The following is a 25,234-nucleotide window of genomic DNA, read 5'->3' on the forward strand; positions in this document are numbered from 1 at the left end:
ACATTCTTTATAGTGCAGACCCAAAGTCATGATGCATATGAACAGGGCCACGGACAGAGCACACACGACGACCACTAGCTTTCTCTCGACATGGGTTTTCTCTGCCCAGCACCGGAGACCCAGACCTCGCTGCAGCCCTACCTGATAATCAAAGTTACCAGAAAAAAAGGGTTAAGATTTAAATAACTATCCCTGCAAATGAGCACTGATACAAAGATGACGCAAATGACACTGAAACTCACTCTCCAAAGGACTGATCCTTGAGGGTGTGATGTGTATTGTGTGTTTCTTAATGAAAGTGATATCTGTGACATTTTGTATCACACTGTGCAGGTTTCATATAAAATTGCATGGGGAAATGACATATGATCGCGTCCAACAACAATATTAAACTTTGGTGTGACCAAACAGCATTGTCTTTCTGCTCCAGTTCAGAATACAGATCACATTCCCACCTCGAATGAGGACTGAAAAGATGACTCAAATAATAAAAAAATACTTTATGCGAGTTGTTTAATGAACTATAAGCTTCACATTTCTGTTTTTACACCCTCGCCTGTTTATTTCAATGTAATTGTGTTACTGTAAACTCAACTGTTTTCTGTGATAATCGATAGCATATCACAAATTCCATCCACAGAAATCAACTGGTATTGAACCAGAAACATTCCTTTAAGGGTTATCTGCATTGGGTTAAGCATTAAATCCTTAGAAGAGAAACTAGCCCACAGCAACACAGTGATAAACTTCCTTTCTAGGAAAGGCCCTCTTCTAGAAAACACTGCCAACTCTATTCTGCCAAACACATTGCTATTCAAACCACTGGATAAGAAACATTCGAAATTAGATACCTCCCATGCAAATACCTCTCATGCTACATTATCTGGCTGTCCACGTAATATTTACATACACATTCAAGTCTGGGGTTAGTTAGATTTTTATTTAATGCTTTTAAAAAAGAAAAAAAGATGATAACAGCTCTCTTTTGCTTCTTTGAAACACACCTTAAGTTCTGGTTCTTACTAGAAAAATAATGTAATTAAATGTAATTAAATTAAATTAAAATGAAAGAATGGACACCAATGTCAAGCAAGAAAAAAAAACTGAAACAAAAATATGTCATGTGATAATGTCTAAATTAACTGGTTTTATTCAAATCATATTTATAATTTAATATGACTGAATCAACCAGACAACAAAAAAAAAAGTTTCATATTTTAGGAAGAAGTAGTTCCTTACAGTATTAACAGCAGTTAAAAAAGATCAAACTATAAACTACACAGTTAATGTACAAATGTACACACTAAACAATTCTTATTTTCTAATCACATGTTCATTAAGTAAACAATAAACAAATATAAAGCTTTAATGGGTCAAAGTGCAATTTATAATTTCTAATTGTTTATGCACATTGCTCTACTTGTGCTTCATATCTCATTAGGATCTAACAAATTAAACAGGACTGTAAAGCAAAAATTTAGCTCGCATTTGTTTTGAATTTTACACACACACACAAAAAATGTATTAGAAGTAAACAAGAGGGTATGCACACAACACAACTGTTTTGAAAAAAGTTTCAAGAGAATGGGGAAAGAATTGTATAGAACCGTCCTAATACACTGCGGATGTTTGAAGTAATTTAAGACAGTGTCCTTGTCTTTCACTGGAATCACTTAAGATCTGTTGGTTCGGAAGAGTTTAATAAAAAATAATAATAAAAAAAAAATTGCTAGCTCAGTCGTTTGGCTTTTATTTCAGTACACATACATCAAAAAACATAAATTATAAGAATAGTTAAAAAAAATTAATACAAAAATAACACTCACCTGCATGGTAGAGGTGTGGTAGATCCCATCGGAGCTGGTGTCCAACAGCTCCTCTTCATCCAGTGTGGCCCGTTTGTATGTTGACATCTGAAATGTTAAATGAAGTATAGATTCCCTCAGTGATTCCATAATTAAAGCAAACCTTCTGAAAGTGTTTCAGCAGTTTTTGGGACTCCTGCGAATGTTTATCCTCCTGTGTTCCATCAGAAGAAGACTGCGAAACTAGTTCTCCCCGAGGAATAGAGAAAACTCTCAGCTCAGTGTGTCAGAGTGCTGTGTGATCGGTTTTTGAATGGGGTTTCCTCTTCCACCCCACTTTCACCTCATCCCAAGCAAATTCCTCCCCAATGCCAGCAACATCTAGAAAATAAGCTCCAAAGCATAGCCAGCTCGATCTTCATAAGAAGGAGATTTCAAATCTCTCATCTCAGCTTTTCTTTAGTTAGGAATCCTAAACAAGGGATCCAAACTCCTTACAGTCTGCGACAACACTAGCCTCAGTAAAAAGGCAGGAACTTTGTGAAAAACAGGAAGGAGATAGGACCTGCAGAACATACGTGAGGGGAGAGTGAGGGTGTGTGAGTATACGCATGTAAGAGAATGTGTGCATTCCACATTAGGCTTTCATTTAGGACTGGGAGGGAACTGTTAGAGGTGAGTTTCTGCCCTCTCATTCCTACAAACAGGACATTACGGGAAAGTAGGCGGGACTTGTACAAGGCCACTCCCACTATGTTAAAGTTGCCTAGATTAGAATACAGTCAGTATGACAGTCAGTATTGCTGTTCAGTCTGAACTCTTAACATAATAAATGCTTTTTTTCTGTCTTTTTTAAAATTGCATATTTTGAAGATGCTGTAAGTTTTTGACTCTACTAAAGCATAAAAATAATAATATGTTTGCCGATATTTAAGAAACATGCTAAGTTAACATACTTATCTGAACTTATCTTTATATCTGAAAAACAATGCTACAGTCAGTTTCCTTTGAAAATGTGTGTTCAGGGGATTTGTATTTCCAATTGTATTTCGGCACCCCAGGTTGCCAGTTTGCGGAAAACTCAGCGTATTTCATTTCATTCATCGTCAAATGTTTTAGTTCCAGTTGGTGTCGTCAATCTGGCAACCTGCATGTGTGTCAAATCTGAGGAGGAGGGGCAAGATAAAAAAACCCTCTCTCCAATATTTTGAATTTGGACTGCAATACCCAGTTCAACCACTCGGCGTCAATCCTACATACAGCACCTTAAATTAAAGGGATAGTTCACCCAAAAATGAAAGTTACCCCATGACCCCAACTTAAATTCAATTACTATTTATTTTTTAAATACAACAAGCAACACTCAGTTACCACTAAAGGAGGTAGAGCTTTCTCACATTTGGCTCCCAAACTCTGGAATAGCCTTCCTGATAATGTTCGGGGTTCAGACACACTCTCTCTGTTTAAATCTAGATTAAAAACACATCTCTTTCGCCAAGCATTCGAATAATGCATCTTTTAAATTGTGAGTGTAGTTGCATCTGATCAAAGGTGCATTTTTATTCATTAGCTTGGGTTAAACTAATTTTACTTTGTTGGATCAGCAGCTATGCTAATGATGTCTCTATTTTGTTTCTATGTTTCGCCACGGGATTCACATCCCGTGGTAACTAGGATTTACACAAGCTCCAGTCTGGATCCAGAACACCTGAGAAGAGATAATGCTGACCCTCAGAGGACCTCAGTTGATGCTAACCTTGAATCAACAAACAGAACTAACAATTATTGCTAAATGTGTGACTGCATCATATAATAACTTAATTAATAATATTGATAGTTCATCGTCTAGCTGACTACATCTTGTATTATTATTATTATTATTTATTTATTTTTTTTCTAAAATCCTGTCAAATGTGCACAAACTACTAGCTACTACTAAATATTGTAGAAACATAATTTTCTGTAAAGTTGCTTTGTAACGATTTGTATTGTAAAAAGCGCTATACAAATAAAATTGAATTGAATCAATTAAAATAAAAAAATAAAAAAAAAATATATTATATATATATATATATATATATATATGCAAATATGTCAATTGCATATGATGTAGTTAGTTTTTAAATTAACTTCTAAATAATAAAAAAATATATTTGTTTTTTTAAATATAGCCTATTCTTTTACAAAGTAAAATTGACTAAGATTACAGTATATTTTTCTTCCAGTTCGTGAAGAGGATCTATATAATGCCACTTCCTGGATTTTATTGGATCTTTCATTATTTTAATAGGGGGAAAAAATCATGTTGTAACAGGTAAGGAATGGGACACAAATTAATATAAAGTGGCTCATGTATTTATACCACATTCTTCATATTCATAGTAAATGTGTTTATGGTCTTCATGCATAATTCTATCCAAAGACAGACTCAAAGACATTTTCCTGGCAGGTCTGCCCCAGCAGATGTGCAGACATGTAGCTGCCAACGGCATGTCAGCAATGACAATGGACTCTTCCCTTTACATCGCTTTCCAATGACACGACTCATTGAAAGTTAAGCTAGAGGCTCACAGACCTGCCTGTATCCGGTCTTGAGCTTTAGCTCGAAGGCCGACTCAACCATCTGATGGCCCCAAATCAAAGCAAGGCGCAGGTGTACAGAATCCAGAAAAGGATGGATTCATTGACTCTTTTGCATAGCCTTTTATATTTACTAAAGGCTGATCTGGGATCAGTTCCTGTGTTTTCCATGTCCATGAAGAAAAAGGAAATAGGTCCCAGGACAGTGTGAAAGACACAATAGAAAATATGCCAAGATTCCTAGACCAAGTCTCAAATGCTGTCTTTCAGCGAGGCAGTAAACCACAGCTATGAATCAGAAATTCATGACTGATCCTGTGAACTGTCCAATTGTTTAAGGCATGAAAGCATTTCCCTGGTATGACTAAAGCATTTGTTTGTCACTGTGCTAATATGTGGAAGCATATGCACACTATTTGTGAGTATGTGTGTGGCATTTTATTCCACACCTGTGTCAGAGAATCTGTGACTTCGATAAGGCCTAATTCCTGTTCCCGTGCCACTTTATAACACACATCATTCAATCTGAGAATTAATCTGTGTAAAGACACTGAAATGCCACTTCAAAAATGCCAACTTCGCCAGTTAAATTTGCTGTTAAATAATGGGGAATAAAAAATAAATCCCTCTGAGCTTTCCCACGTCTGGTGAGACAGAGTCCACAGTTACCTTTTTTAACAAAACAAACCAGTACATCACTCACAAACATGTCAACTGTCATTCAAACAGAAGCACTACAGATTCCTGGGATTCTATATTTCATAACACATCCTAATCAAAGATTGACACGGAAATCTGCAGAGGAGAAGACTAACAGCAACATGCTGATCTCTCCTCTGGAACATTTGGCAACATGAAGTCCCATGATAGCAAAAGGTCACAACTTCTGGCGTCAGAGATTCCCCAGTGCAGTCATCCTCTCTAGGATTACACTAGGGATAAAAACTTAAACCATCGGACAACTTAATCTCTTGAGGAAATTGTGCAATACATTGCCAATCATGGTGTCAATCCACATCAGTGTCCGGTTTAAGCCAAAAAGCTTAATTTTTTTTTATTATTAATAATAATAATAATAATAATAATAATAATAATAATAATAATAATAATAATATATATATATATATATATATATATATATAAATTAATATTTTAAAAAACTATACTGAATGCATGTCTGTCCTTGATGCAAACATTAGCTACTGCATATAAGCATTCTTGGCAATATGTACATAAACATTACATGAACATTAAACGTAATCTTTTTATTTAAAGCACACAAGACTGAAGGAGTCACAAGCCTGGCCGCGTTTACAGCCTTGTTGTTGGTCAGCATGTTCTGTACTGCTGTGACTTTGTTGCCTTAGGAAAAGACGTATGGTGATTTCTAGTAACTCGTGTTCAAACTACTGCAGCACACGGAACTGACTCAACATAATTATTTCAGTTCCATTTTTATACTAACGTGGATTGAAGTATTTGAACCAGTAGAAGTGATTACCATAAACAACAAGGAGTGTTTATTTAGGAGCAGATGTGCAATAGTTCATTTGGTTTAAATTTCACCAGATTAATTCACAAGCATTTGAGCACTAATATAGAGACAGAAATACGAGACATGACTGTGTATTGATATTTAAAGTTACATTTATACAGATTTATCTGCAAATTATATAACAAATATTAAGCAATGCAGTAACAAGTCAACAGCTGGGTTATTTTGACAAACAAGGAGAAGCACCGTTTCCTTACCATTAAATGTATTAGATTCCCTCTCTCTCTCTTTTCTAGACTGCTGTCTACTCTTCGCTGTAATCTCTATTTTGCAAACCAGCAGTAACACCATTGACTCGTTGACTGCGACTCGTCGATTGATTGCGTTCATAGTGACATCTTGTGGTGAGTCTACTAGAATGAAGACGAAGTATCTGGCATAAAGTCCGACTGGAAAGTTTAAGGCAAAGACATGAGGTTATGTTAGGTAAATGTAAACCTTATACACGTCGTTAGCACACGAAAATCAAAATCAATGAGAGAGATTTTTTTTAAAGTCTCAAGTGACCATGTTAGCAGGTCTAAGTGATTTTTGCCTTAGGGTAACACTTATAATGAATTCTAGGTAAGATGTAATGAGACACATGAGAATATGTTGCACATTTGTTATATGTATTTTTCTATCTTTTTAATAGGTCTTACTTAGACTAACTTAACTGTATGAAATCTTAATCTTTTCTATTTTTTTTTCCCTAAATTTCTCTGATAACATTTAATTGCCAGAAACTACCGCTGCATGTTTTATCGTCTTGTGAACAGCCTAGAAAGACATGGAAGTCTATATATATATATATATATATATATATATATATATATATATATATATATATATATATATATATATATATATATATATATATATATATATATATATATATATATATATATATATATATATATATATATATATTATACTGTAGCCATCATGACAACTGCAAAGTTTAAGGCTGCACTGTTTGTGCTGTGTATTTTATTTCAAGTTTTAAGTTTAATTTAGTGAAATTTTATTCAATTCATTTTATTTTTCAACTAGATCAGAAAACATTTTAATTACTGAGAACCAGTGCTGCATGCTTTTCTATGCGTTGTGCATTTGATAATTTTGAACTTCACCTGTCATCAGACACATTTAACCTATTTAACCATTTATCCTATACTCATTAGCCTAATTTATATTATACTATTTATTTTTTACTTACTACGTACTTTTTTTATAACCTGGCTTAAAATGTTGACCTCAAATGTTTGTAGAAAATACATTTTATTGTCAAGTGGAGCAGTTTCCATGTGTTTCCACAAATAAAACTTTACTGGCTCACAGTAAACAAACAGGCTATACTGACATGAGTGTTAATACAGCTTTGACAATATAGTTGTTTGTAGCAAGTGAAGAAATGCAGGAATTAAAAAGAAAAATAAGACCGCTACTAGGTAAAAGGAAATACTTCAAATCTAATGTCCTATGTGAGGTTCTTCTTTAACTCCGCAGGCTCTTATCAACAGGAGGAGCTCGCGCTTCAGATTGCGCTATTATTACTAGTGGATTCTACTAACGGGGTCTCTCTCTCTCTCTCTCTCTCTCTCGCGCGCGCGCGCTCTCTCTCTCTCTCTACTGGACTGATGCACAGTAAAAGGTTATAAAAGCTCGACTAGTGTACAGCACGTGAAACTTGAGTCCTGTGTTGCTGGAATAGCAGAGGTGCACGGATACACATATAGCACGAGGGTGAGTAGGATCACTTTTAGCGCTGCCTATCTGCTGAATGGCTCTGTTCATTCACCGCTTCATGTGACTGGAGTTCTAATGAAAACGGTAGGAAGAGTTGGAGAGTTGTGCTGTTATTAATTCAATGCAATCCAACAAGTTGTCTAGGTTGCGTTGGGATCTCAGTATGCATAACGGCGAGTTTCCCATCCAACTTTACTGCAATTAAGCTGGAAACCGGGAATCACAATGACTTTCTCCGGTGATGCGATGAATGTCGATGGTTTTCCTGTTCTGTAGAGCGGTAATCGCGTTTTGGCTGATTTAGGCTACAAACAGACATTATAGTATGATCTGAAAAGATGAGAGGACGTAATTGAAAGAGAAGATCTTTTCTTGCATCACTGCACATGAGACAATAGGACATTGTAGAGTGGCAGGGATCCAAGGAAAACGTAGAAATTGTTTATACTTCTAAAGATGTTGATTTTGATCCTTATGCTGACAAATACATTTTAAGTGCAAACAAATATGTCAGAGTTGAAGAAATTGAATCTGTAATCTGTGTCTTCATGGTTGGATAAATTAATCGAGTGCTAAATACTATAAAAAAAAAGATAAAATGGTAAAAAAAAAAAAGTACTTACAAATATCATGACATGAATATGAATTCGTTTTTAGGATATCTGACATGAAAAAAATCAATTTGAGTTCAACAAGATGAAAATTTTGATTTTAAATAATAAGTAAATCATATTTAAAAAAAATCTTAAATGACCTTGACACTGTACTGAAGGTCTTGAAGGGGTCCTTTCTGGTTTATGGGGTCCTTGTCACATGACCCAACAATAGCTTCCTGCATGTTGACTTTGACTTGGTGATAAGTTTTTTCTTGATTTGGTGAGAGTTTTTTATGCTGTACTTTTAAATATTTAACATTAAATATTTAAATATTTAATACTAAAAGATTATGACAAAAATGAGACTTTGAAAAATGCTAATAATAGGAGAGGTCTGTTTTAATTTCATTTTAATCTAATTATTGATAACGTAATAGACTAAATGCATGTTTGCCAGTCTAGAGAAAAAAAAAAAAATGAAACATACTGTGAGAGGTTATATAGGGAGAGATGCATATGCCTTTGAGTGATAATCTAAATATTTCATGCACACCAAGTATATATTTTAACATTTCACTTTCACTAAGTATATTTGATTGTAAATTATTTATTATTATTAATGTATTCATTTTATTTTAGGGGACACTCTCACTTTCCTGTACAGCTTTACCTAAACCATTGTATTTCCTGACTGATCTAAAATAATTTAATTTCTATGTAATCCAAATCGGATGAAACAAAAGTCATCTAAGAATCATGTTAGATAATGCTGGATAAAAAAACATGAAAAATAGGAATTTTAGTATGTCAAGTAGGACATTATTTGATTATTTGAGAATTCCTGTTTTATCCCATTATGATTTGTTCCAAATTATGATCAAAATTCCATTAGCATTCCTTCAGAATGTTTGAATGAGGGATCAAACTGTTGAGACCAGGCTATGACATTCTGTGAGACTCCTTGTGCCTCCCAGCTTTGTGCCTTACTCTTTCTGTTCTTTCTGTTCTGTTCGTGACTGCAGACTATACCAGATCAAGTTAAGACACTTTCTTTTTTTTACCTTAACCCCTTTACTGTCAGACCCCATTTTCGAACATAGAAGTGAAAGTGCACTATCCAACCTTAAAATGTAATAATAAAAACAACATTTTAGAATACAGACCTAAGGTTGGTCTCTTTTTAAAGAAGACAATGAGCAGATTATTGAACAATCGTTAAAAAAATGTTAAATGCACTGTACTATTTTTATTTAATTTTATATAAAATAAATATTTGACAAAATGTTTTAATCAAAAACTTGAAATTTGAAGTCGATAAAAAAATGCCCCTTTGAGATTTTATTTAGGTTGTTATACAAAATATCAACACAGCCACAGGGTGACACCCAATTCCATTGAATTTTGTTTTATACATTTTTCTGTCACAGATGTATACATTTTTCTCTCAGTATCACAAAATAACACACATTTTACCCCAAAATGAAATTTCTGTCAATCATTTCTCACTCTCATATAATTTCAAACCTGTAAGATTTTTTTTGATGAAATCCAAGAGCTTCCTGATTCTGACCCTTCATAGACAACAACGCAACTGACACGTTCAAGGCCCAGAAAGGTAATAAGTTCAATGTTAAAATAGTCCATGTGGCATCAGAGGTTCAACCTTAATTTTATGAGGCTACGAGAATGTTTTTTGTGCGCAACGAAAACAAAAATAAAGACTTTATTCAACAATCTCTTCTCTTCCATGTCAATCTTCAACATGTTTTCACAAGAGTACAAAACAACAACTAATCTGTTGCGCAAAAACTGGCTGGCACTGCAGAGCAGACATGAAATTGCATGTCCTACAGAATGCTTTGATCTGACAGGTCTGAACATTTTATTTGAAATTTCAAAATAACGAAAATGAAGATGTGAAGGAAGATTGCCTCCTTCAGCAATAACACTATTCACATCCTTCTGAACACATACTCATTGGCAGTTGTAGTTCAAGTCGGCGGGTCGAAAACGAAGATGGCTGGTTACCTGTTGTTTCTGTTTTGGATGTGTTTTCTTCCAAAAGAAGGGGATGTCTTCATTCTGAATACATGAGTCGAGAAGGAGTTTCAGTTTTGTTGACAACTTTGTCCTCCGGTTTGCTGCCCCTTTGTGTTTTGGCACTGCTGTGTTTCTTTACATACAGACAAGCTTCAAGAGTTCTGCCTATTGGAGCCCCACTGCATTTCTGAAAGAGCTTGTGAATGAGCCTCGAGTCACGGAAGACTTTCTCTGAAGCAGAACTAATACGGAAAAAAAGCTTAAATGCTTGCTGATTCAGGTCTAACACAGGAAACAAAAGCATTTAATAAGTTGCATTAGTGGTTGGTTTTCAAAAAGGCATCACGCGAGTGTGAACATCACTACAACTAGAAAAAAAAAGATTGCAATTCAAACACAGCTCCCGTTGGCATTTAAACAGACCTTTGCTCTTAATTCCGATCGGGCCAACGCAATAATGAAATCTGAGCAGGTCTAAAAACTGAAACTGTTGATGCTGCACTTTACACTTTGGAAAAGTTATATATATATTTTAAATATGAGCAGACCTACAAGCTGGGATTGGTAATGCTGCACTGTAATCATAGTTATTTATTTATATTTTTCATTATATTTTATTATATGATATTGGTTTGAGACTGAGAGTATTTTATTTAGTGGAGAACTTTGCAGCAGTATTTTATTTCTTATTCTTTTTTATTATATATATATTTTATTAAAAATTATTTTAAGTGTACACAAATTGTAAAAAAAAGAAAAGAAAAGTTTATAGTAATAAACAACCTGCAGTTTAATGTTTGCATTTCTTTCCCTTACTGTACCGAAAATGAACCGAACCGTGACTTTAAAACCGAGGTACGTACCGAACCGTGATTTTTGCGTACCGTTACACCCCTAATATTTACAGTAGGAAATTTACTAAATATCTTCATGAAACATGATTTAGTTAATATCCTAATGATTTTTGATATAAAAGAAAAATCAGTCATTTTGACCCATACAATGTATTTTTGGCTATTGCTACAAATATATCCCAGTGACTAAAGACTGGTTTTGTGGTCCAGATTCACATATATTATACATATAATGCAACTGCAGTGATTAATTTCATTGCACTGTAAATGAAGCAAATTATTTCTCTATGTTTTTCACACTTCACAACTGTGTGAGAAATACCAGATATGATGGGGGTCTGAAAAATACTCAAGTATTTCATAAGAGATCAATTTTCCAGTGCATTATGTGACTTGCACAATGCCCATTTTTGTCCAGTTTTACAAATGTAAATACAAAGCGGTCACAGCTCCAGCAAGGGTAATGTATAGGTTGACTGAACACATGGCTTTTGATACTGATTGATGCTTTCTGCGCAGTGACTAAAGATTGCATTAAAAGGATGTGAAGTAAGCTGAGAAAGTGTGTGTTCGTAACAGAAATCTTGCGATCCTGTGCCTTGGAATAGAGGTGTCTAGTTAATCAGCTTTGTCATGCCTATTAAAACACCATGTGCAATGGCACTCAATCCCATTAAAATGACTTTGACTAAAGAGAAGACAGAAACGTTTAATACTAATGCAGTCATATCACGTTTTCAGGTGTGAACTTTTAGGCAGCTCAACAAATTAATGTGCAAATATGCCACTAAATTATTGTTTGCATCAGTTTTTATGACATGCATCTCTATCTGAAACAGTCATTCATATTGCAGTTGTTTTTGCTGAATGTAAGATTATGATGAAAAAAATAAGCCTTGGGATAGTAAATAGTTGTTTTCTGCTCTTAAAGAAGAAGCTTGTCATTTCTGTAGTGGCACGACACATAACAGCAACAATAATGATTGTTTTCAAATGAAATATACCTTGAGAAATGTAGCCCCGCCCCAAACTCACTCCATTGGTTGAGCTGATATTATTATGTTAGACCGTTCAAACAAATAGATTGAAGTGCCACAGTTACACAGAGTTCAAATCAGCATATGAATGGCTTACTTGTAGTTATCTCTGAACAATAATTTGCTAATAGAAAAAATATTTTAACATTGACATGCTTTAACATAACTGCTTTCATTGTAGATCTTGGAGTCTTCGGAAATCCTTGGAACACGAGTTATTCTGCAAAACGGTGGCTTGATAGATGACAAAATGAAGGTCGCTGCACTCTTTATCCTCGGTTGCCTGGTTTGGGGAGGAATGGCGAAGCCTGAATTTCCAGGTCAGTTACCAAAAAATCCTTTGACCCTCCAAGACCTCAACAAGAATGTATTGTCTATTGTTCACCTTATAGCAGAGGTGCTAAATCCTGTTCTTGAAGATCTGCCTTCTTGCTGAGTTTATGTCCAGCCCATAACCAAATACTTGTGAACCAGCAAATCAAGATCTTCAGAAAGACTTCTGGATATAACAAACATTAATGCTGGAGCAGGTTTGGAACTAAAGTTTGCTGGAAAGTATCTCTGTTGTAACAGGAATAAGCACCCCTGCCTTGCATTGTATTTGTATTTGTATTGAGATATGTGTCAGATGAGTGCTTCATAAATGATGTAACACCATCTTAGACCACTAAAGTTGAATAGTCTTCTTTTTGACCTTGACCCAAGTATAGCTAGAAAAAAACTCATTTCAATTATACATTAGCTTCCATTAGAAGACTGGACCTTTGGGTCAGATTGTCCCTGATATGTTCATTTACATGAATGTGTGTTTTAAGAAGCTTATGTGGAATGAAGAAGATATGCTAGTCAAAGATTTGTTAAATTCATCTCAGTTTGGTTTAGAGAGAGATAGCAAACTCATAATCTCTAAATGGAGACTTTCAGTCTCAGGCCATGATCATTAACTTGTTTTGCAGGCACATCTTTGTTCGTTGTGTTATAATTTGTGGGCAAATGTATAAACATGTTTTCTTACGGCTTGTAGAATCAGAGAAGGACCCTGATTTCTGGAAGGAATGGGCTCAACGTACACTAAAAAATGCTTTGACCCTCCAAGACCTCAACAGGAATATTGCCAAGAACATAATCCTTTTTCTTGGTGATGGTAAGTCTTGCAATTTGTGGACTTTATCATGTGTGGTTATAGCATGTTGAAATTAATTGTCATTTATGTCAGATAATATCTATGCACTTTTTTGTTCAACCAAGCCTTGAAAACTGTTTGTGCAATACCAGTTACAACATATGTTCAACATAAAGAGTTAAATATTTTTAAAAGCCCTGTTACAGTGTATATGAACCTGCTTCAAAATTAAGCATTAAACATGGCCAGTGACCAGTGGAGCAATAAACAAATTAACCACACGGACAAGGTGAACAGGATGAACTCCAGCTTGAAAAATCTATGCAAGCTGGCCAAAAAAAAACAAAAAAAAACAATGGTTATCGTAATAAACCTTGGCAATAAAAGTGAGGATGGAAGGAAGAGGTAGTCTGAATATTCTTTGCAGAAAACAAAGAACTATTTTAAAAGTTGTCTAATTTTACTGGAAGTATTTGGTGGATTTTACACCAAACCCCTGTGAAAGCAATGGCGGCATAAAAACACCCGTTTACAAAAATCTAAAAAAGATATCCAATGACACATCAGCAGTGTTGAAATGTAACGAAGTGAAAATACTTCATTACAGTACTTAAGTATTTTTGGGGAGTATCTGTGCTTTACTTGGGTTTTTATATTTCAGGCATTACTTTTACTCCACTACATTTCCTAATTAAAATGTATACTTTTACTACGACACATTTCCCCTAAGTATCGGAGTAAAAGTCCCCTGGTCTGCTGTTTGCAAGTTAGACTCCTAAAAACAGCTTTGCTCGTGTGCCAACAAGTGTGCATCACACACAACCGCGGATGATTTAACTTTTCTATTGAATTCGAGTCTGGGGTGTGCAATACAGCATCGTGTGCGACAATATAGTAAGTGTTGTTGTAATGATGTGCAATCTGACATTATCAAGTACGTTAGTCTATCACTGAATCATACACAGAGTGCATGCACATTGATTTATTAGTCTATTAAAACTCAATATTCCAGGCATTCTAAATTGTAGACGGCAATAATTATTCTGCATGCTTTTTTATATTTATATTATTTATTGTAACGTTAGGCCTAGTTAACTTAATCTATATCACACAAAAATTAGTTTTTCTGAAGATGCATAATCACATTTAATCATCTTATACACGTTCAGTAAAGCAATAAGTGACTTACATTTTAGACATAATATTGCTTGTTTTTGCTTAATTTTGCCAACAAAAATAGTTCCAAAAAAAGATCACAGCACTTTTTTGCATCTCTGAGCAATGGACGGTGTTTACTTATTAAATGAACCAGCTTTTTGAATGAATAGGTTGAATAAATGATTCAGTGATTCACTCATTAACACAGTCAAATGCTGTGTTTGCATGAATCGGTTTAATCTCAATGATTGATCTTTAACAGCAGTTTAAATGAATCCATGTCCAGTCTGAGATACATAAATGCTTTTTCAGATGCAGATTCCAGAAATGTTTTCTAATGTTGGAATGAAAGACACTAAGTACCGGAAGAAGTGCTTCATATGTTTACCCAAAAATACTAAATGGAAGAAATAGTTAGAACTGAACACAATCTTGCTACTCAAGCTGTGTATGAACATTTATTTATTATTTTCCATTTTGCATTTACTTGTATTTTTACTTTCAATACTTAAGTACGTTTAAGATTTAAAAAATACTTTTCGTACTTAAGTACAATAAATATCAAATATTTTAAGACTTTTACTCAAGTAATATTCTAAATGGTGACTTCAACTTCTGCCAAAGTAATTTTCTGGTAAGATATCTGTATTTTTACTTGAGTATGACTTTCAGGTACTTTATACACCACTGCACATCAGTTAGAATTTATGTAGATGTATTGCTGTTCTCATTGTCCATGACATAAACCACATACCAGCCTGCACAATTGAGTACAATTTTTGTGCTACCCAGTCTACTCACATTCAGTGTGTACTGCAAACATAAATAAAATATAACTTAATTTGCTAGTTCACTGTGGAAAAAATTGTCAAGAAAGGCAATATTGTTCAAATGAAGATTGCGTTTTTATATTTGAAAGTACTTTAGATACAATTTCAGGTCATAGTTGCAGCTAAAACACCCCTCATTTCAAGTATTAAGACATTACAATAATTACATTTTGAAACACTGTGTAATATTTCATGATTTATTTTAAGCTTAAGGCTTAAAGAGCGACTTTGTGAACTCTTTTCAATATGATTGTGCTTTAAAAAAAAAAAAAAAAAACTGAGCATAAAATTTTTTATTTTTTTAAAAGGTTTGTTCATCTTCGGAACACAATTTACCATATTTTGGATGAAAAGCGTGAGGCTTGTGACTGTCCCATAGACTGCCAACACTGTCAAGGTTCAGAAAAGTGCATCTGCCATCAGTGGTTCAACCGTAATGTTATGAAGCGAAGAGAATACTGTTTGTAAGCAAAGAAAACAAAAATAATGAATTTTTTTTCAACAATTCCTTTGTCAACAGTCAGAACTTTGACAGTGTAACTTACTTGGCAATCTATGGGACAATCAAGAGCCTCACGGTTTTCATCCAAAATACGTTAAATTGTGTTCCGAAGACAAACTAAACTTTTACGGGTTGGGAACGACTTGGGGGTAAGTGATTCATGACAAAATGTTTATTTTGGGGTGGAGTATCCCTTTAAATGTACTCTAATCTAAGCCTGATGCTTTTAAGTATAGCAGGTCATTAAGTGACAAGTGAATCTTTTATCTCACAATTATGGACCAAATTCAGGATTTCATTTGAGAATGGCTTGTTCATCAACATAATAATATAAGGGCTTTCTCAAGCACCTTTGAGGTCCTGAGGTACAGGAAGACTGTTGTTTGTGATATATGGTGCTTGAAGGATATGTATGTTGTTAAAAATAGACTGTGTGAATGATCCAACCTTTGTTGTGTGTAGGCATGGGAGTACCCACGGTCACAGCAGCACGCATTTTAAAAGGTCAAATGAGTGGACACAGCGGTGAGGAAACACAACTAGAGATGGACAAATTCCCCTTCGTTGCCCTCTCTAAGGTACATCCCACTTGCTGTAAGCCCATCATACCATTCCTTTGTGTTCATAAGCCATGCAGTCGCTCACCCGGACCACAGAGAACAGATTCAAATCATAGTTTAATTTCTCTTGCGGGCACAGTTCTGGGATGATGATTCTCTCATAAAAATATTTCACAGATGTTACCTATTATTAAAATAACATCTGTGGAAGATATTCAATTATTATCTGCTGTTTTCTTTTTGGCTTCATGTAAACTTTTCACTTAACCCTATAAAGCCTACTCTATCATATTTTATATAACATTTTCTAAGGCCTCTATTTTAATAACATGATTGACATTGCTGAAAAAGCTGTTCTAAAAAACTGTTCAATCTACTACATGCCTTTTGTCATCTGTTTGATATTCTATGTGTTATCAGCAAGTAAAAGGGCTTTTAGTATAATTCAAAAAAATGTCCCCCTGGAAGTCATAGAGTCTTTTTGCTGTGAAATCTTTGCTGTGAGATCTCTCAATCATCATTTTATTGCAATGCATTATATATAAAAACTAGAGCTTTCATCTTACTAAGACATATTATTTCGGGATAAAGAGTAACAAATTGCACCTTGCAAGCTAAGATGTTAATCTTATGTTGTGGCCATGTACATGTCAGCAACCGCACCAAATTTCACATTTTTGCTCAGTTTGGGAATACATTTTAGATTTTTTTTCTCCTTGTATATGAGCTACATATTTTCCTATATCATACTATGAGATCCATAAAAGCCCCAGATGTATCGAATATGATTCTCAACCACAAACATTTACATATTTTGTCTAAAGGTTTTGTCTAAACTTTTCAGTTTCAGCATTTTTTTTCAGAATATTATTTCATATGTCAAGTTTTATAGGGTTTGGCAATTTTTATTATCAACAACAAAAACTATATATGTATATACACATATATGTATGGTCTCCTCAGACTATTTATAGTCATACTAAATGATGAAAATTGCAGAGTGCAATTATGTATTTACACTAAGTGCACTTTTAATTTTTTTTTTTTTCCACAATTTAATTTTGCACTTTTAAAAAATCCCTGCAGCTATTAAAATTGTGCACGTTTTCCCCCCCAGACATATAACACCAATGCTCAGGTACCAGACAGTGCAGGTACTGCCACAGCATATCTGTGCGGTGTCAAAGCCAACGAGGGCACAGTTGGAGTGAGTGCAGCAGCTGTAAGATCCCAGTGCAACACCACTCGGGGGAACGAGGTCAGCTCCATTCTAAAATGGGCCAAAGATGCAGGTAAGATGCCCTGTTGAATGCCACACAGCAGCTATAATGCCTTTTCTGCCCCCGACGTCTATTGGCTTCACCGGCTTATTTTTTTTTTTTATAGCAGTCCATTACCTTGTTCTTGCATGAGAGAAACAAAGGTGACACTGGCACATAAAGCAGATTGCGCAGATAAAGAATGGAAGAAAGTGGAAAAAACACATCCTTATCTGAAGTAAAGGAATAAATGAGAAGAGTGACAGTTTGACTGATGAGCGCAACACGCAGATGGCTTGCTCATGTTTTATTCTCATGTTGTAAATAAAAACAAATGAAGCATTTTATAAGACTGAAGTCCTCCACCGAATGTAGAGGTGAATGAAAGCAGCCGAGTGGAATTTGTAAGACATGACCAGAATAAACATTTAAAATCCAGAGAGGTTTAAAAGGAGGATGCTCCAATCAGTGTCAGACTGATAACCTGACCTGATCTGAGTAAAGGGAAAAATGTTCTCTCACTTGGGTGCTTGTGTCCAGAGAAAGCATAAAAAATGTGGGTAACACTTTAGAATAAGGTTCCATTAGTTAATGTTAGTTAATGTATTAATTAACATGAACAAACAGTGAATAATACATTTATTACTGTATTTATTCATCTTCGTTAATGTTAGTTAATGAAAATACAGTTATTCATTGTTAGTTCATGGTAATTCACAGTGCATTAACTAATGTTAACAAGCACAACTTTTGATTTAAATAATGCATTAGTAAATGTTGAAATTAACATGAACTAAGACTTATAAATGCTGTAGGATGATTGTTCTTGCTTAGTTCATGTTAACAAAAGTAGTTAACTAACATTAACTAATGGAACCTTATTCTAAAGTGTTACCAAAATGTGTACCATACAACTGTGTGACCTTAGCCAGACTTACAATAAAGCTGTTTCCTTATCCAGTACAGCATTGCAAAGCTGAAGCAGTGCAAATTTCAGTCGGTTTATGCTTAGTCAGTCTGTTGATTAAATATTTCGCATTGAATTACTAGATAGATGAGGAAAAATATATATGTAATCCAGTTGAATATAGATATAGTGGTAATCATGGACATGCCCCTACAGGAACAATGAACAGTTGCAACTACCTGTATTTTCCCCAGGCAAATCAGTGGGGATCGTCACAACAACACGAGTGAACCATGCCACTCCGAGTGCAGCATATGCCCACTGTGTAGACCGGGACTGGTATTCAGACGGGGACATGCCCACTGAAGCACTGCAGAGCGGATGCAAAGACATTGCCAGACAACTCTTTGAAAATATCCCCAACATTGATGCAAGTTTTTTTAATTATTATTTTTCCATTTTTAAAATTGGTTTTATATATTGTTGTGCTGGGTCATTCGATATATGGTTCTGTTAATATTGTGTTCGTTTACCTAGTTTTACACCACCAAGGTATATGTTAATATATTAGGATACAGTGGACTAAAATTCTGAGATCACTAGTTAAAATGCTTCTGTACATTATTATTATTATTATTATTATTATTATAGCTACATATAATATGTATATTCACTTTTTACATATATACATTTATTTAATGAAAAAATGCATAATTGAATATATGAATTAATAATAATAAAAACAACTTAATATTGTTATTATTATTATTATTATTATAGTTTTATATAATTGAATAATGATCAAATAAAAAAATATATATTTAATATTGATGAAAAATGATTTTATCAACAACAACAAATAATACGAATGTATTCTTATTATTATTAGTATTAATAATACTGAAAACAGAAATATTATTAAATAAGTTATAGAATAATATCATATTATAATATAATAACAATATATAAATAATATAATGTGTAAATATTAAATAGTAATAATTATAACTACTATTATTAATATTACAGTGTGTATGAATGTAATAAATATTTTTTATATATCATCATGTTTATTTGTTTTACATTTTCAAAATCTTAAATGGATTTGGTTTAAAAAAAAAATTATTCTTTTTTGACAGCACTGTGTACAATAAATGTGTGTGTGTTCTGTTTTCTTGGTTTGGATGGGCAGGTGATTATGGGGGGTGGGCGGAGAAGTATGTACCCCAGAAACACACCAGATGTGGAATACCCTGGAGACAAGAAACACAACGGTACACGCAAAGATGGCAGGAACCTTGTGGGGGAGTGGACTGACAGCATGAAGGATAAGGTAAAACATGAAACAACGGGAAAACGGGGAACTTCATTTCATCTTTTCATTTACAATGTCATGTTCAATTCAGTTTATGGAAAAAAAAGCTTCCACGCTATGCTTCTGATGACAAATCCCTTTTTCATTTTCTCTCTGTGTTTGCACTCTCGTGGTATATTGTGCTCTTTTGATGATGCCCTGTTTATTGACTTCTCTGAATCTAATCTGATTCTCTTGAGGCCCCTAAAGCAGGCTTTACAGCTGCACAGCTTAATAACAAATGAAGACAATTTGTACTTGTTGTGAGACCGTATTACAGAGATTTGGTTGCCAGATATTTGATCATAGCAGTGTAGTACATTTCTATAAAGCATCTAGATAAGAGGGTATAGTCATTTCTCTAAACTGTGTCTTTGTTTCTTTCTTAACCTTTGTGTAATCAGAAAGGTTACTATGTTTGGAACAGGAAGGATCTCCTTGCCCTGAATCCAAATAATGTGGATTATCTTTTGGGTGAGTTGAATAAACATTGGTTAAGGGACCTCGTATATGACGTAGTTTTTGCTGCTTGTTCTGTTTATGTTGTTTTCTGGTTTTATTTGTGCTGCAGGTCTGTTTGAGCCGGGAGACCTGCCCTATGAGCTGGAGAGAAACAAAGAAACGGACCCTTCCCTGACTGAGATGGTAGATGTGGCCATTAAGATCCTCAAAAAAAATGAACGTGGGTTCTACTTGCTGGTGGAAGGTAAAAGTATAGTGTACATCACTGTTCATTAAATCACAGTTGTGTAATGGGAGGTGAGTTCAACATCTGATTAAACTACTAATAATTATTTTGCATTTCTCAGTGCTGGGGAGGTTACTTTCAAACTACTGCAATTTTTGTATTTATATTTAAATATATACTGTACATATGTATGCTTTTTAGTTAGATTTTAATACTTTATAATCAGGGTTGTGGAGTAACAAAATACATGTACCGTTTTATTTAAAATACAAAATATGAGTAACTGTATTTCATTATAATTACATTTTAAAGGGGTGGTAATCAAATAACAGTTACATCCAAAAAGTGTTTTAGAATTTTAATGTAATTTATTTAATAAAATATTAATGCAAAATTATTGGAAAATTTGAAAAGCAGCTGGATTTTTCAAGATGGCCTGCAGTCTGCCTTTGTTAAAAAGTCTGTTTAGTTTCAGGTTGTTTGACTTATTTGTGACTTGGTTAATACACAGCTTTACATCTGCACTGATCTACGATCATCGTACACTTTTAAACAGTATGTTAAAGAAGAACGAGAAGAATCTTGACCCCCCCCCCCCTTTGAACTTTGAGCTTTGAACTTCAAGTCTTTGAAATACAGATGCTGAGCCTTGTGCTCTGTGCTTTTATTTATTGGCCAACTAGACCAATTAAGGATTTTATTTCAGAATAGTCTTCCTTTTTAGGGTACGTGTTATTGAAATATGACAGAATATTCAGTGCTAGGGGATTTTAGTATTCATGTCTCTTGTCCTTTAAGTTATTTTTCAAAACATTTTTATTACCTTATAGACTCTCTAGGCTCTCAGCAAATGGTTAATGGCTCTACTCACTCTAATGGTCACACATAGGATCTGATTCTGTCTCTTGGTCTACCAGTCAGAGACATTACCATAGAGGACTTTGTATTAGCTGATCATCATCCCATTCTTTTTACTGTCTCCTTTCCTTATCAGCGAAAGAGAGTCTGCCATGCAAAGCATTGGGTGCGACCAATTAATTCAAACACACAAGCTGACTTCTTCCTGAAAACACTGCAGTGCTTAAAATTAGACTCTTTTTTCACCTCATCTTGGTGTGGAGGAACCTGTTTTTACTTAATTTGTTCTAATACATTAGGTATTGTCGCTCCTTTACAGCAGATAAATAAAAAGCATAAATCAGGCCCGTGGTTTAATGAGTATATTCGTTCCTTAGGATGGGTATGTAGAAGATGGGAATGAAAATGGAAAAATTATAAATTACAGATTTCTTATGAAATGCATTTTGCAGAGATTCTCTGTCTAAATTCCAAAGGGCTGTAAGAACTGCTAGATCGAAGCACTTTGCAGATCTTATTGAGAAAAATTTTCATAATCTTAGATATCTGTTCTTGATGATATATTCCTTTATTAATCCCAGATTAGAGGTGGTAAGACCTCTCTGTTGAATTACGTGATTGCTTTTTACATTTTTTCATAAATCAGATTTCAAATGTACATAATAACCTTACTGTAATCGTTTGTATGCTGTTGTTCAGCAATCTGTATCTGGTGTTACTTTCTCCGATTTTGAACTGATCTCTCTTTCAATCCTTATTGTAAAGTCTACAATTTATCCTCAAGATATGGTTCCGACCCATTTGTTAAAGCAATTTTTCGAATCAGTTGGCGCATTTATGGTGTGTCTATAATTAATATGAGTTTGCTTTTGGGGGTTGTGTCTGACTACTGTAAACACGCAGTGGTTCAACCCCTTGAATAAATCAAACTTGGATAAGAGTATGTTTGCTAATTTTGGCTAAACTTCCTTCCTAAATTTATAAAAAATTATGAAGGAGAGAATTCTCATACACCGTCAGTCATTTATCATTGCAAATGAGGTCTGTGAAATGTTGCTATCAGGTTTTAAAAAACATTACAGTACAGAATCAGCTTTGCTGAGAGTGTTTAATGATTTTTTTCTTTCGACCGACCATGGTAATTTCACTGTACTTCTACTCCTAGATGTGATGGCAGTGTTTGACACAACTGACCATTATATTCTTATATCTCATCTTGAAATGTGTGGGTATTTATGGAAAATGCCCTAAGATAAATAAAGTCATGCTTCCAAAATAGGAGGGTCTTGGTCTGCATGGGAGAGTATGTATCGGCCTTGGCACCCCTATCATGTGGTATCCCCCAAGGTTCAATCTTAGGATCTCTTTATATGCTACCATTAGCATATGTAAATATACATTTACCATTTTGGGTAAATTTGGTTTGTACGCCGATGATACTAAATTATATTTGTCTTTTAACCCAAACTCTTCCAGTGCCTTGGCCTGTGTAGAGCAGGTGAAGTAATGAATGGCTGAAGACTATATTTGGTCTCTCTGAAATGAGTGATATTGCTGGATTTAAACTGGGTACATTGAGCCCTTTTAGGAAACATCAAGTAAAAAAATTTGAGGAGTGGAGGTTGATCTGTGATAGTGCTTTAAAAGTTTTCAAAGCTAGTTTTATTTAAAATAAGAATGATTTCTAGGATTAAGCCTTTATTTTCTCTCAAAATTAAGCCTTTATTTTCTCTTGTAATTTGCTTTATTATGGTACTCAAACAAAACTTTTGGACAAATTACAGATGGTTGTGAATGCAGCCGTGAGATTACTGACAGGTAGTCATAAATATGACCATATCACACGTCTTGAGATCATTGCATTGGTTACCATTGCCTTATAGGGCTGTCAAAATGGCTGAAAAACTAGATTCACATTTTGTACTTAAATATGATCAAAATTTGAATTATATTCTAATTTAAAATGCATAATTTCAGTTAGGGTGGAAAAAAGCTTTTAGCTTCTCTCTTGAGGCCACAAGAGGGTGCATCGTTTATTCAAAGCATAAGATAACATGACTATCTGTGAAAAAGAAAATAATGTTTAAAATAATGTTTATAAACCAATTATAATTAATTAATTAATTAACAACAATAAACAAAACAGCAGCATGTATGTATTCATAGTTTAATACAAAAAGCCAATTACACAGAGTACATTTTTCATTTAAAAACACGAGTTGCAGTGGGATGGGGGGAAAAGCCCCACCATAAAGTCTTGAGATATTTTTTTCAAAGTTGAACTTTAATTTTACATGGCTTTCTAAACATTTGTGCGAGATGCGAGTGCAACGGTGATAGATGTTCCTTCAACCAAAGAAATAACTACCATTCAGAATTTCTTAATTAGGTTCTCTTTACTTCCAAAATAACTGCTGCAAATGAATAATTGGAACTGAACAATGTAAACACAGAAAGTTAAAGTGCAAAAAAAGTTTAGTGCAAATAACAGTTTAAGTGTATTAATTTTATGAAGTATGAATTTTAAAGTGCACATTTTAAACTGCAAATAACCATGCATAACTGCACAGTAGAAATTACTCAACAGAGGGACTACATCTCTATAAAGAGACCATTCAAATGTAGTTATAGTTACTCACTACTTGTTCCAAAAAGTAACTGAGTTAGTAACTGAATTACTCTATAATAAAAGTAACTCGTTACCAGGGAAAGTAACTATTTGCGGGGGGGGGGGGGGGGTTTGAAGTTTTTTGGCTCTGATTGGCTACCATGAAACACGTGACTATGCCTTAGCCAATCACAACAGCTTATCTCGTCATTAACCCACCTGCTCACTCGCTGTGTGAGCCAGGGGTGTGTTCAGATTGAAAGTGAAGTGACATTCAGCCAAGTATGGGGACCCATACTCAGAATTTGTGCTCTGCATTTAACCCATCCGAAATGCACACACACAGAGCAGTGAACACACACACACACTGTGAGCACACACCCAGAGCAGTGTGCAGCCATTTATGCTGCGGCGCCCGGGGAGCAGTTGGGGCTTCGATGCCTTGCTCAAGGGCACCTAAGTCGTGGTATTGAAGGTGGAGAGAGAGCTGTTCATGCACTCCCCCCATCCACAATTCCGTCCGGCCCGAGACTAGAACTCACAACCCTTCGATTGGGAGTCCAACCCTCTAACCATTAGGCCACGACTTCCCCATTTATTGTTTATTAAATCAATGCAAAATAACGCACTGCATTTAATGTTCAGTAACGTTAACGGCGTTGTAACGATGGGAAAAGTAATTTGTTGGATTACCGCGTTACTGAAAAAATAACGTCGTTACCTAACGCCGTTCTTTTAAAACTAACATTTTTATTTAAAACATTGTCTTACCTGCAAGCGACTGGCGAGCATCAACCCGCTGTCTCTTCTTTTTTCCGCCCCCGACTCTTGGTGCCTTTTCGAGGCCATGTCTGAGGTCGGTGTCTGCCAAATTTGACATTGATTGAGGCATAATCGAACAGACCACTGGGAGGTGGGGAAGGGGGGGCACCAGAGGGAGACTGGCACAGAGATTCACCTTTCTCTCGACTAATTTGGTCTAGGCCTATATTACTTTTGTATTGCTTTTGTATATTAACATGCTTTTAGAAATATTTTATTTGTTATTTATACTAGTAGCCTATTGTGATGATTTTTTCACGACCCAGATTTTTTGGTGCCCCCCAAGCACTTGGTGCCCTACGCGCAGTGCGTAATGTGCGTGTGCGGAGCGCCAGCCCTGGAAATGTTTAATCTTTGTTTCTAAATCTTT

At 34.8% G+C, this 25,234-nt stretch overlaps 2 protein-coding genes across 6 annotated transcripts in view; one reads left to right on the forward strand and one right to left on the reverse strand.

Moving 5' to 3' along the window:
- Window positions 1-10,620, reverse strand: part of LOC113095947 (endothelin-converting enzyme 1-like) — a 23,954-nt gene extending 13,334 nt beyond the window's left edge. The window contains exons 1-3 of one of the 4 annotated variants that reach the window (XM_026261313.1): window positions 10,293-10,620; window positions 1,827-1,913; window positions 3-141 (exon numbers count right to left, since the gene is read on the reverse strand). In XM_026261313.1, coding sequence (XP_026117098.1) covers window positions 3-141; window positions 1,827-1,913 — 226 coding nt within the window. In that variant the 5' untranslated portion in view covers window positions 10,293-10,620. Of the gene's footprint in view, window positions 1-2; window positions 142-1,826; window positions 2,576-6,137; window positions 6,260-10,292 lie in introns of those variants that run through there. The other 3 variants (XM_026261310.1, XM_026261312.1, XM_026261311.1) reach the window with 3 other exon arrangements.
- The window catches only part of LOC113095949 (alkaline phosphatase), a 25,635-nt gene continuing 7,960 nt past the window's right edge, over window positions 7,560-25,234 (forward strand). Inside the window, exons 1-9 of one of the 2 annotated variants that reach the window (XM_026261315.1) lie at window positions 7,560-7,665; window positions 12,377-12,515; window positions 13,220-13,339; window positions 16,271-16,386; window positions 17,486-17,660; window positions 18,789-18,964; window positions 19,727-19,867; window positions 20,293-20,362; window positions 20,460-20,594. In XM_026261315.1, coding sequence (XP_026117100.1) covers window positions 12,446-12,515; window positions 13,220-13,339; window positions 16,271-16,386; window positions 17,486-17,660; window positions 18,789-18,964; window positions 19,727-19,867; window positions 20,293-20,362; window positions 20,460-20,594 — 1,003 coding nt within the window. In that variant the 5' untranslated portion in view covers window positions 7,560-7,665; window positions 12,377-12,445. Of the gene's footprint in view, window positions 7,666-7,728; window positions 7,753-12,376; window positions 12,516-13,219; window positions 13,340-16,270; window positions 16,387-17,485; window positions 17,661-18,788; window positions 18,965-19,726; window positions 19,868-20,292; window positions 20,363-20,459; window positions 20,595-25,234 lie in introns of those variants that run through there. The other variant, XM_026261314.1, reaches the window with a different exon arrangement.

The sequence above is a fragment of the Carassius auratus genome, unplaced genomic scaffold (assembly GCF_003368295.1).
Source record: "Carassius auratus strain Wakin unplaced genomic scaffold, ASM336829v1 scaf_tig00215810, whole genome shotgun sequence".
Classification (NCBI taxonomy): domain Eukaryota; kingdom Metazoa; phylum Chordata; class Actinopteri; order Cypriniformes; family Cyprinidae; genus Carassius; species Carassius auratus.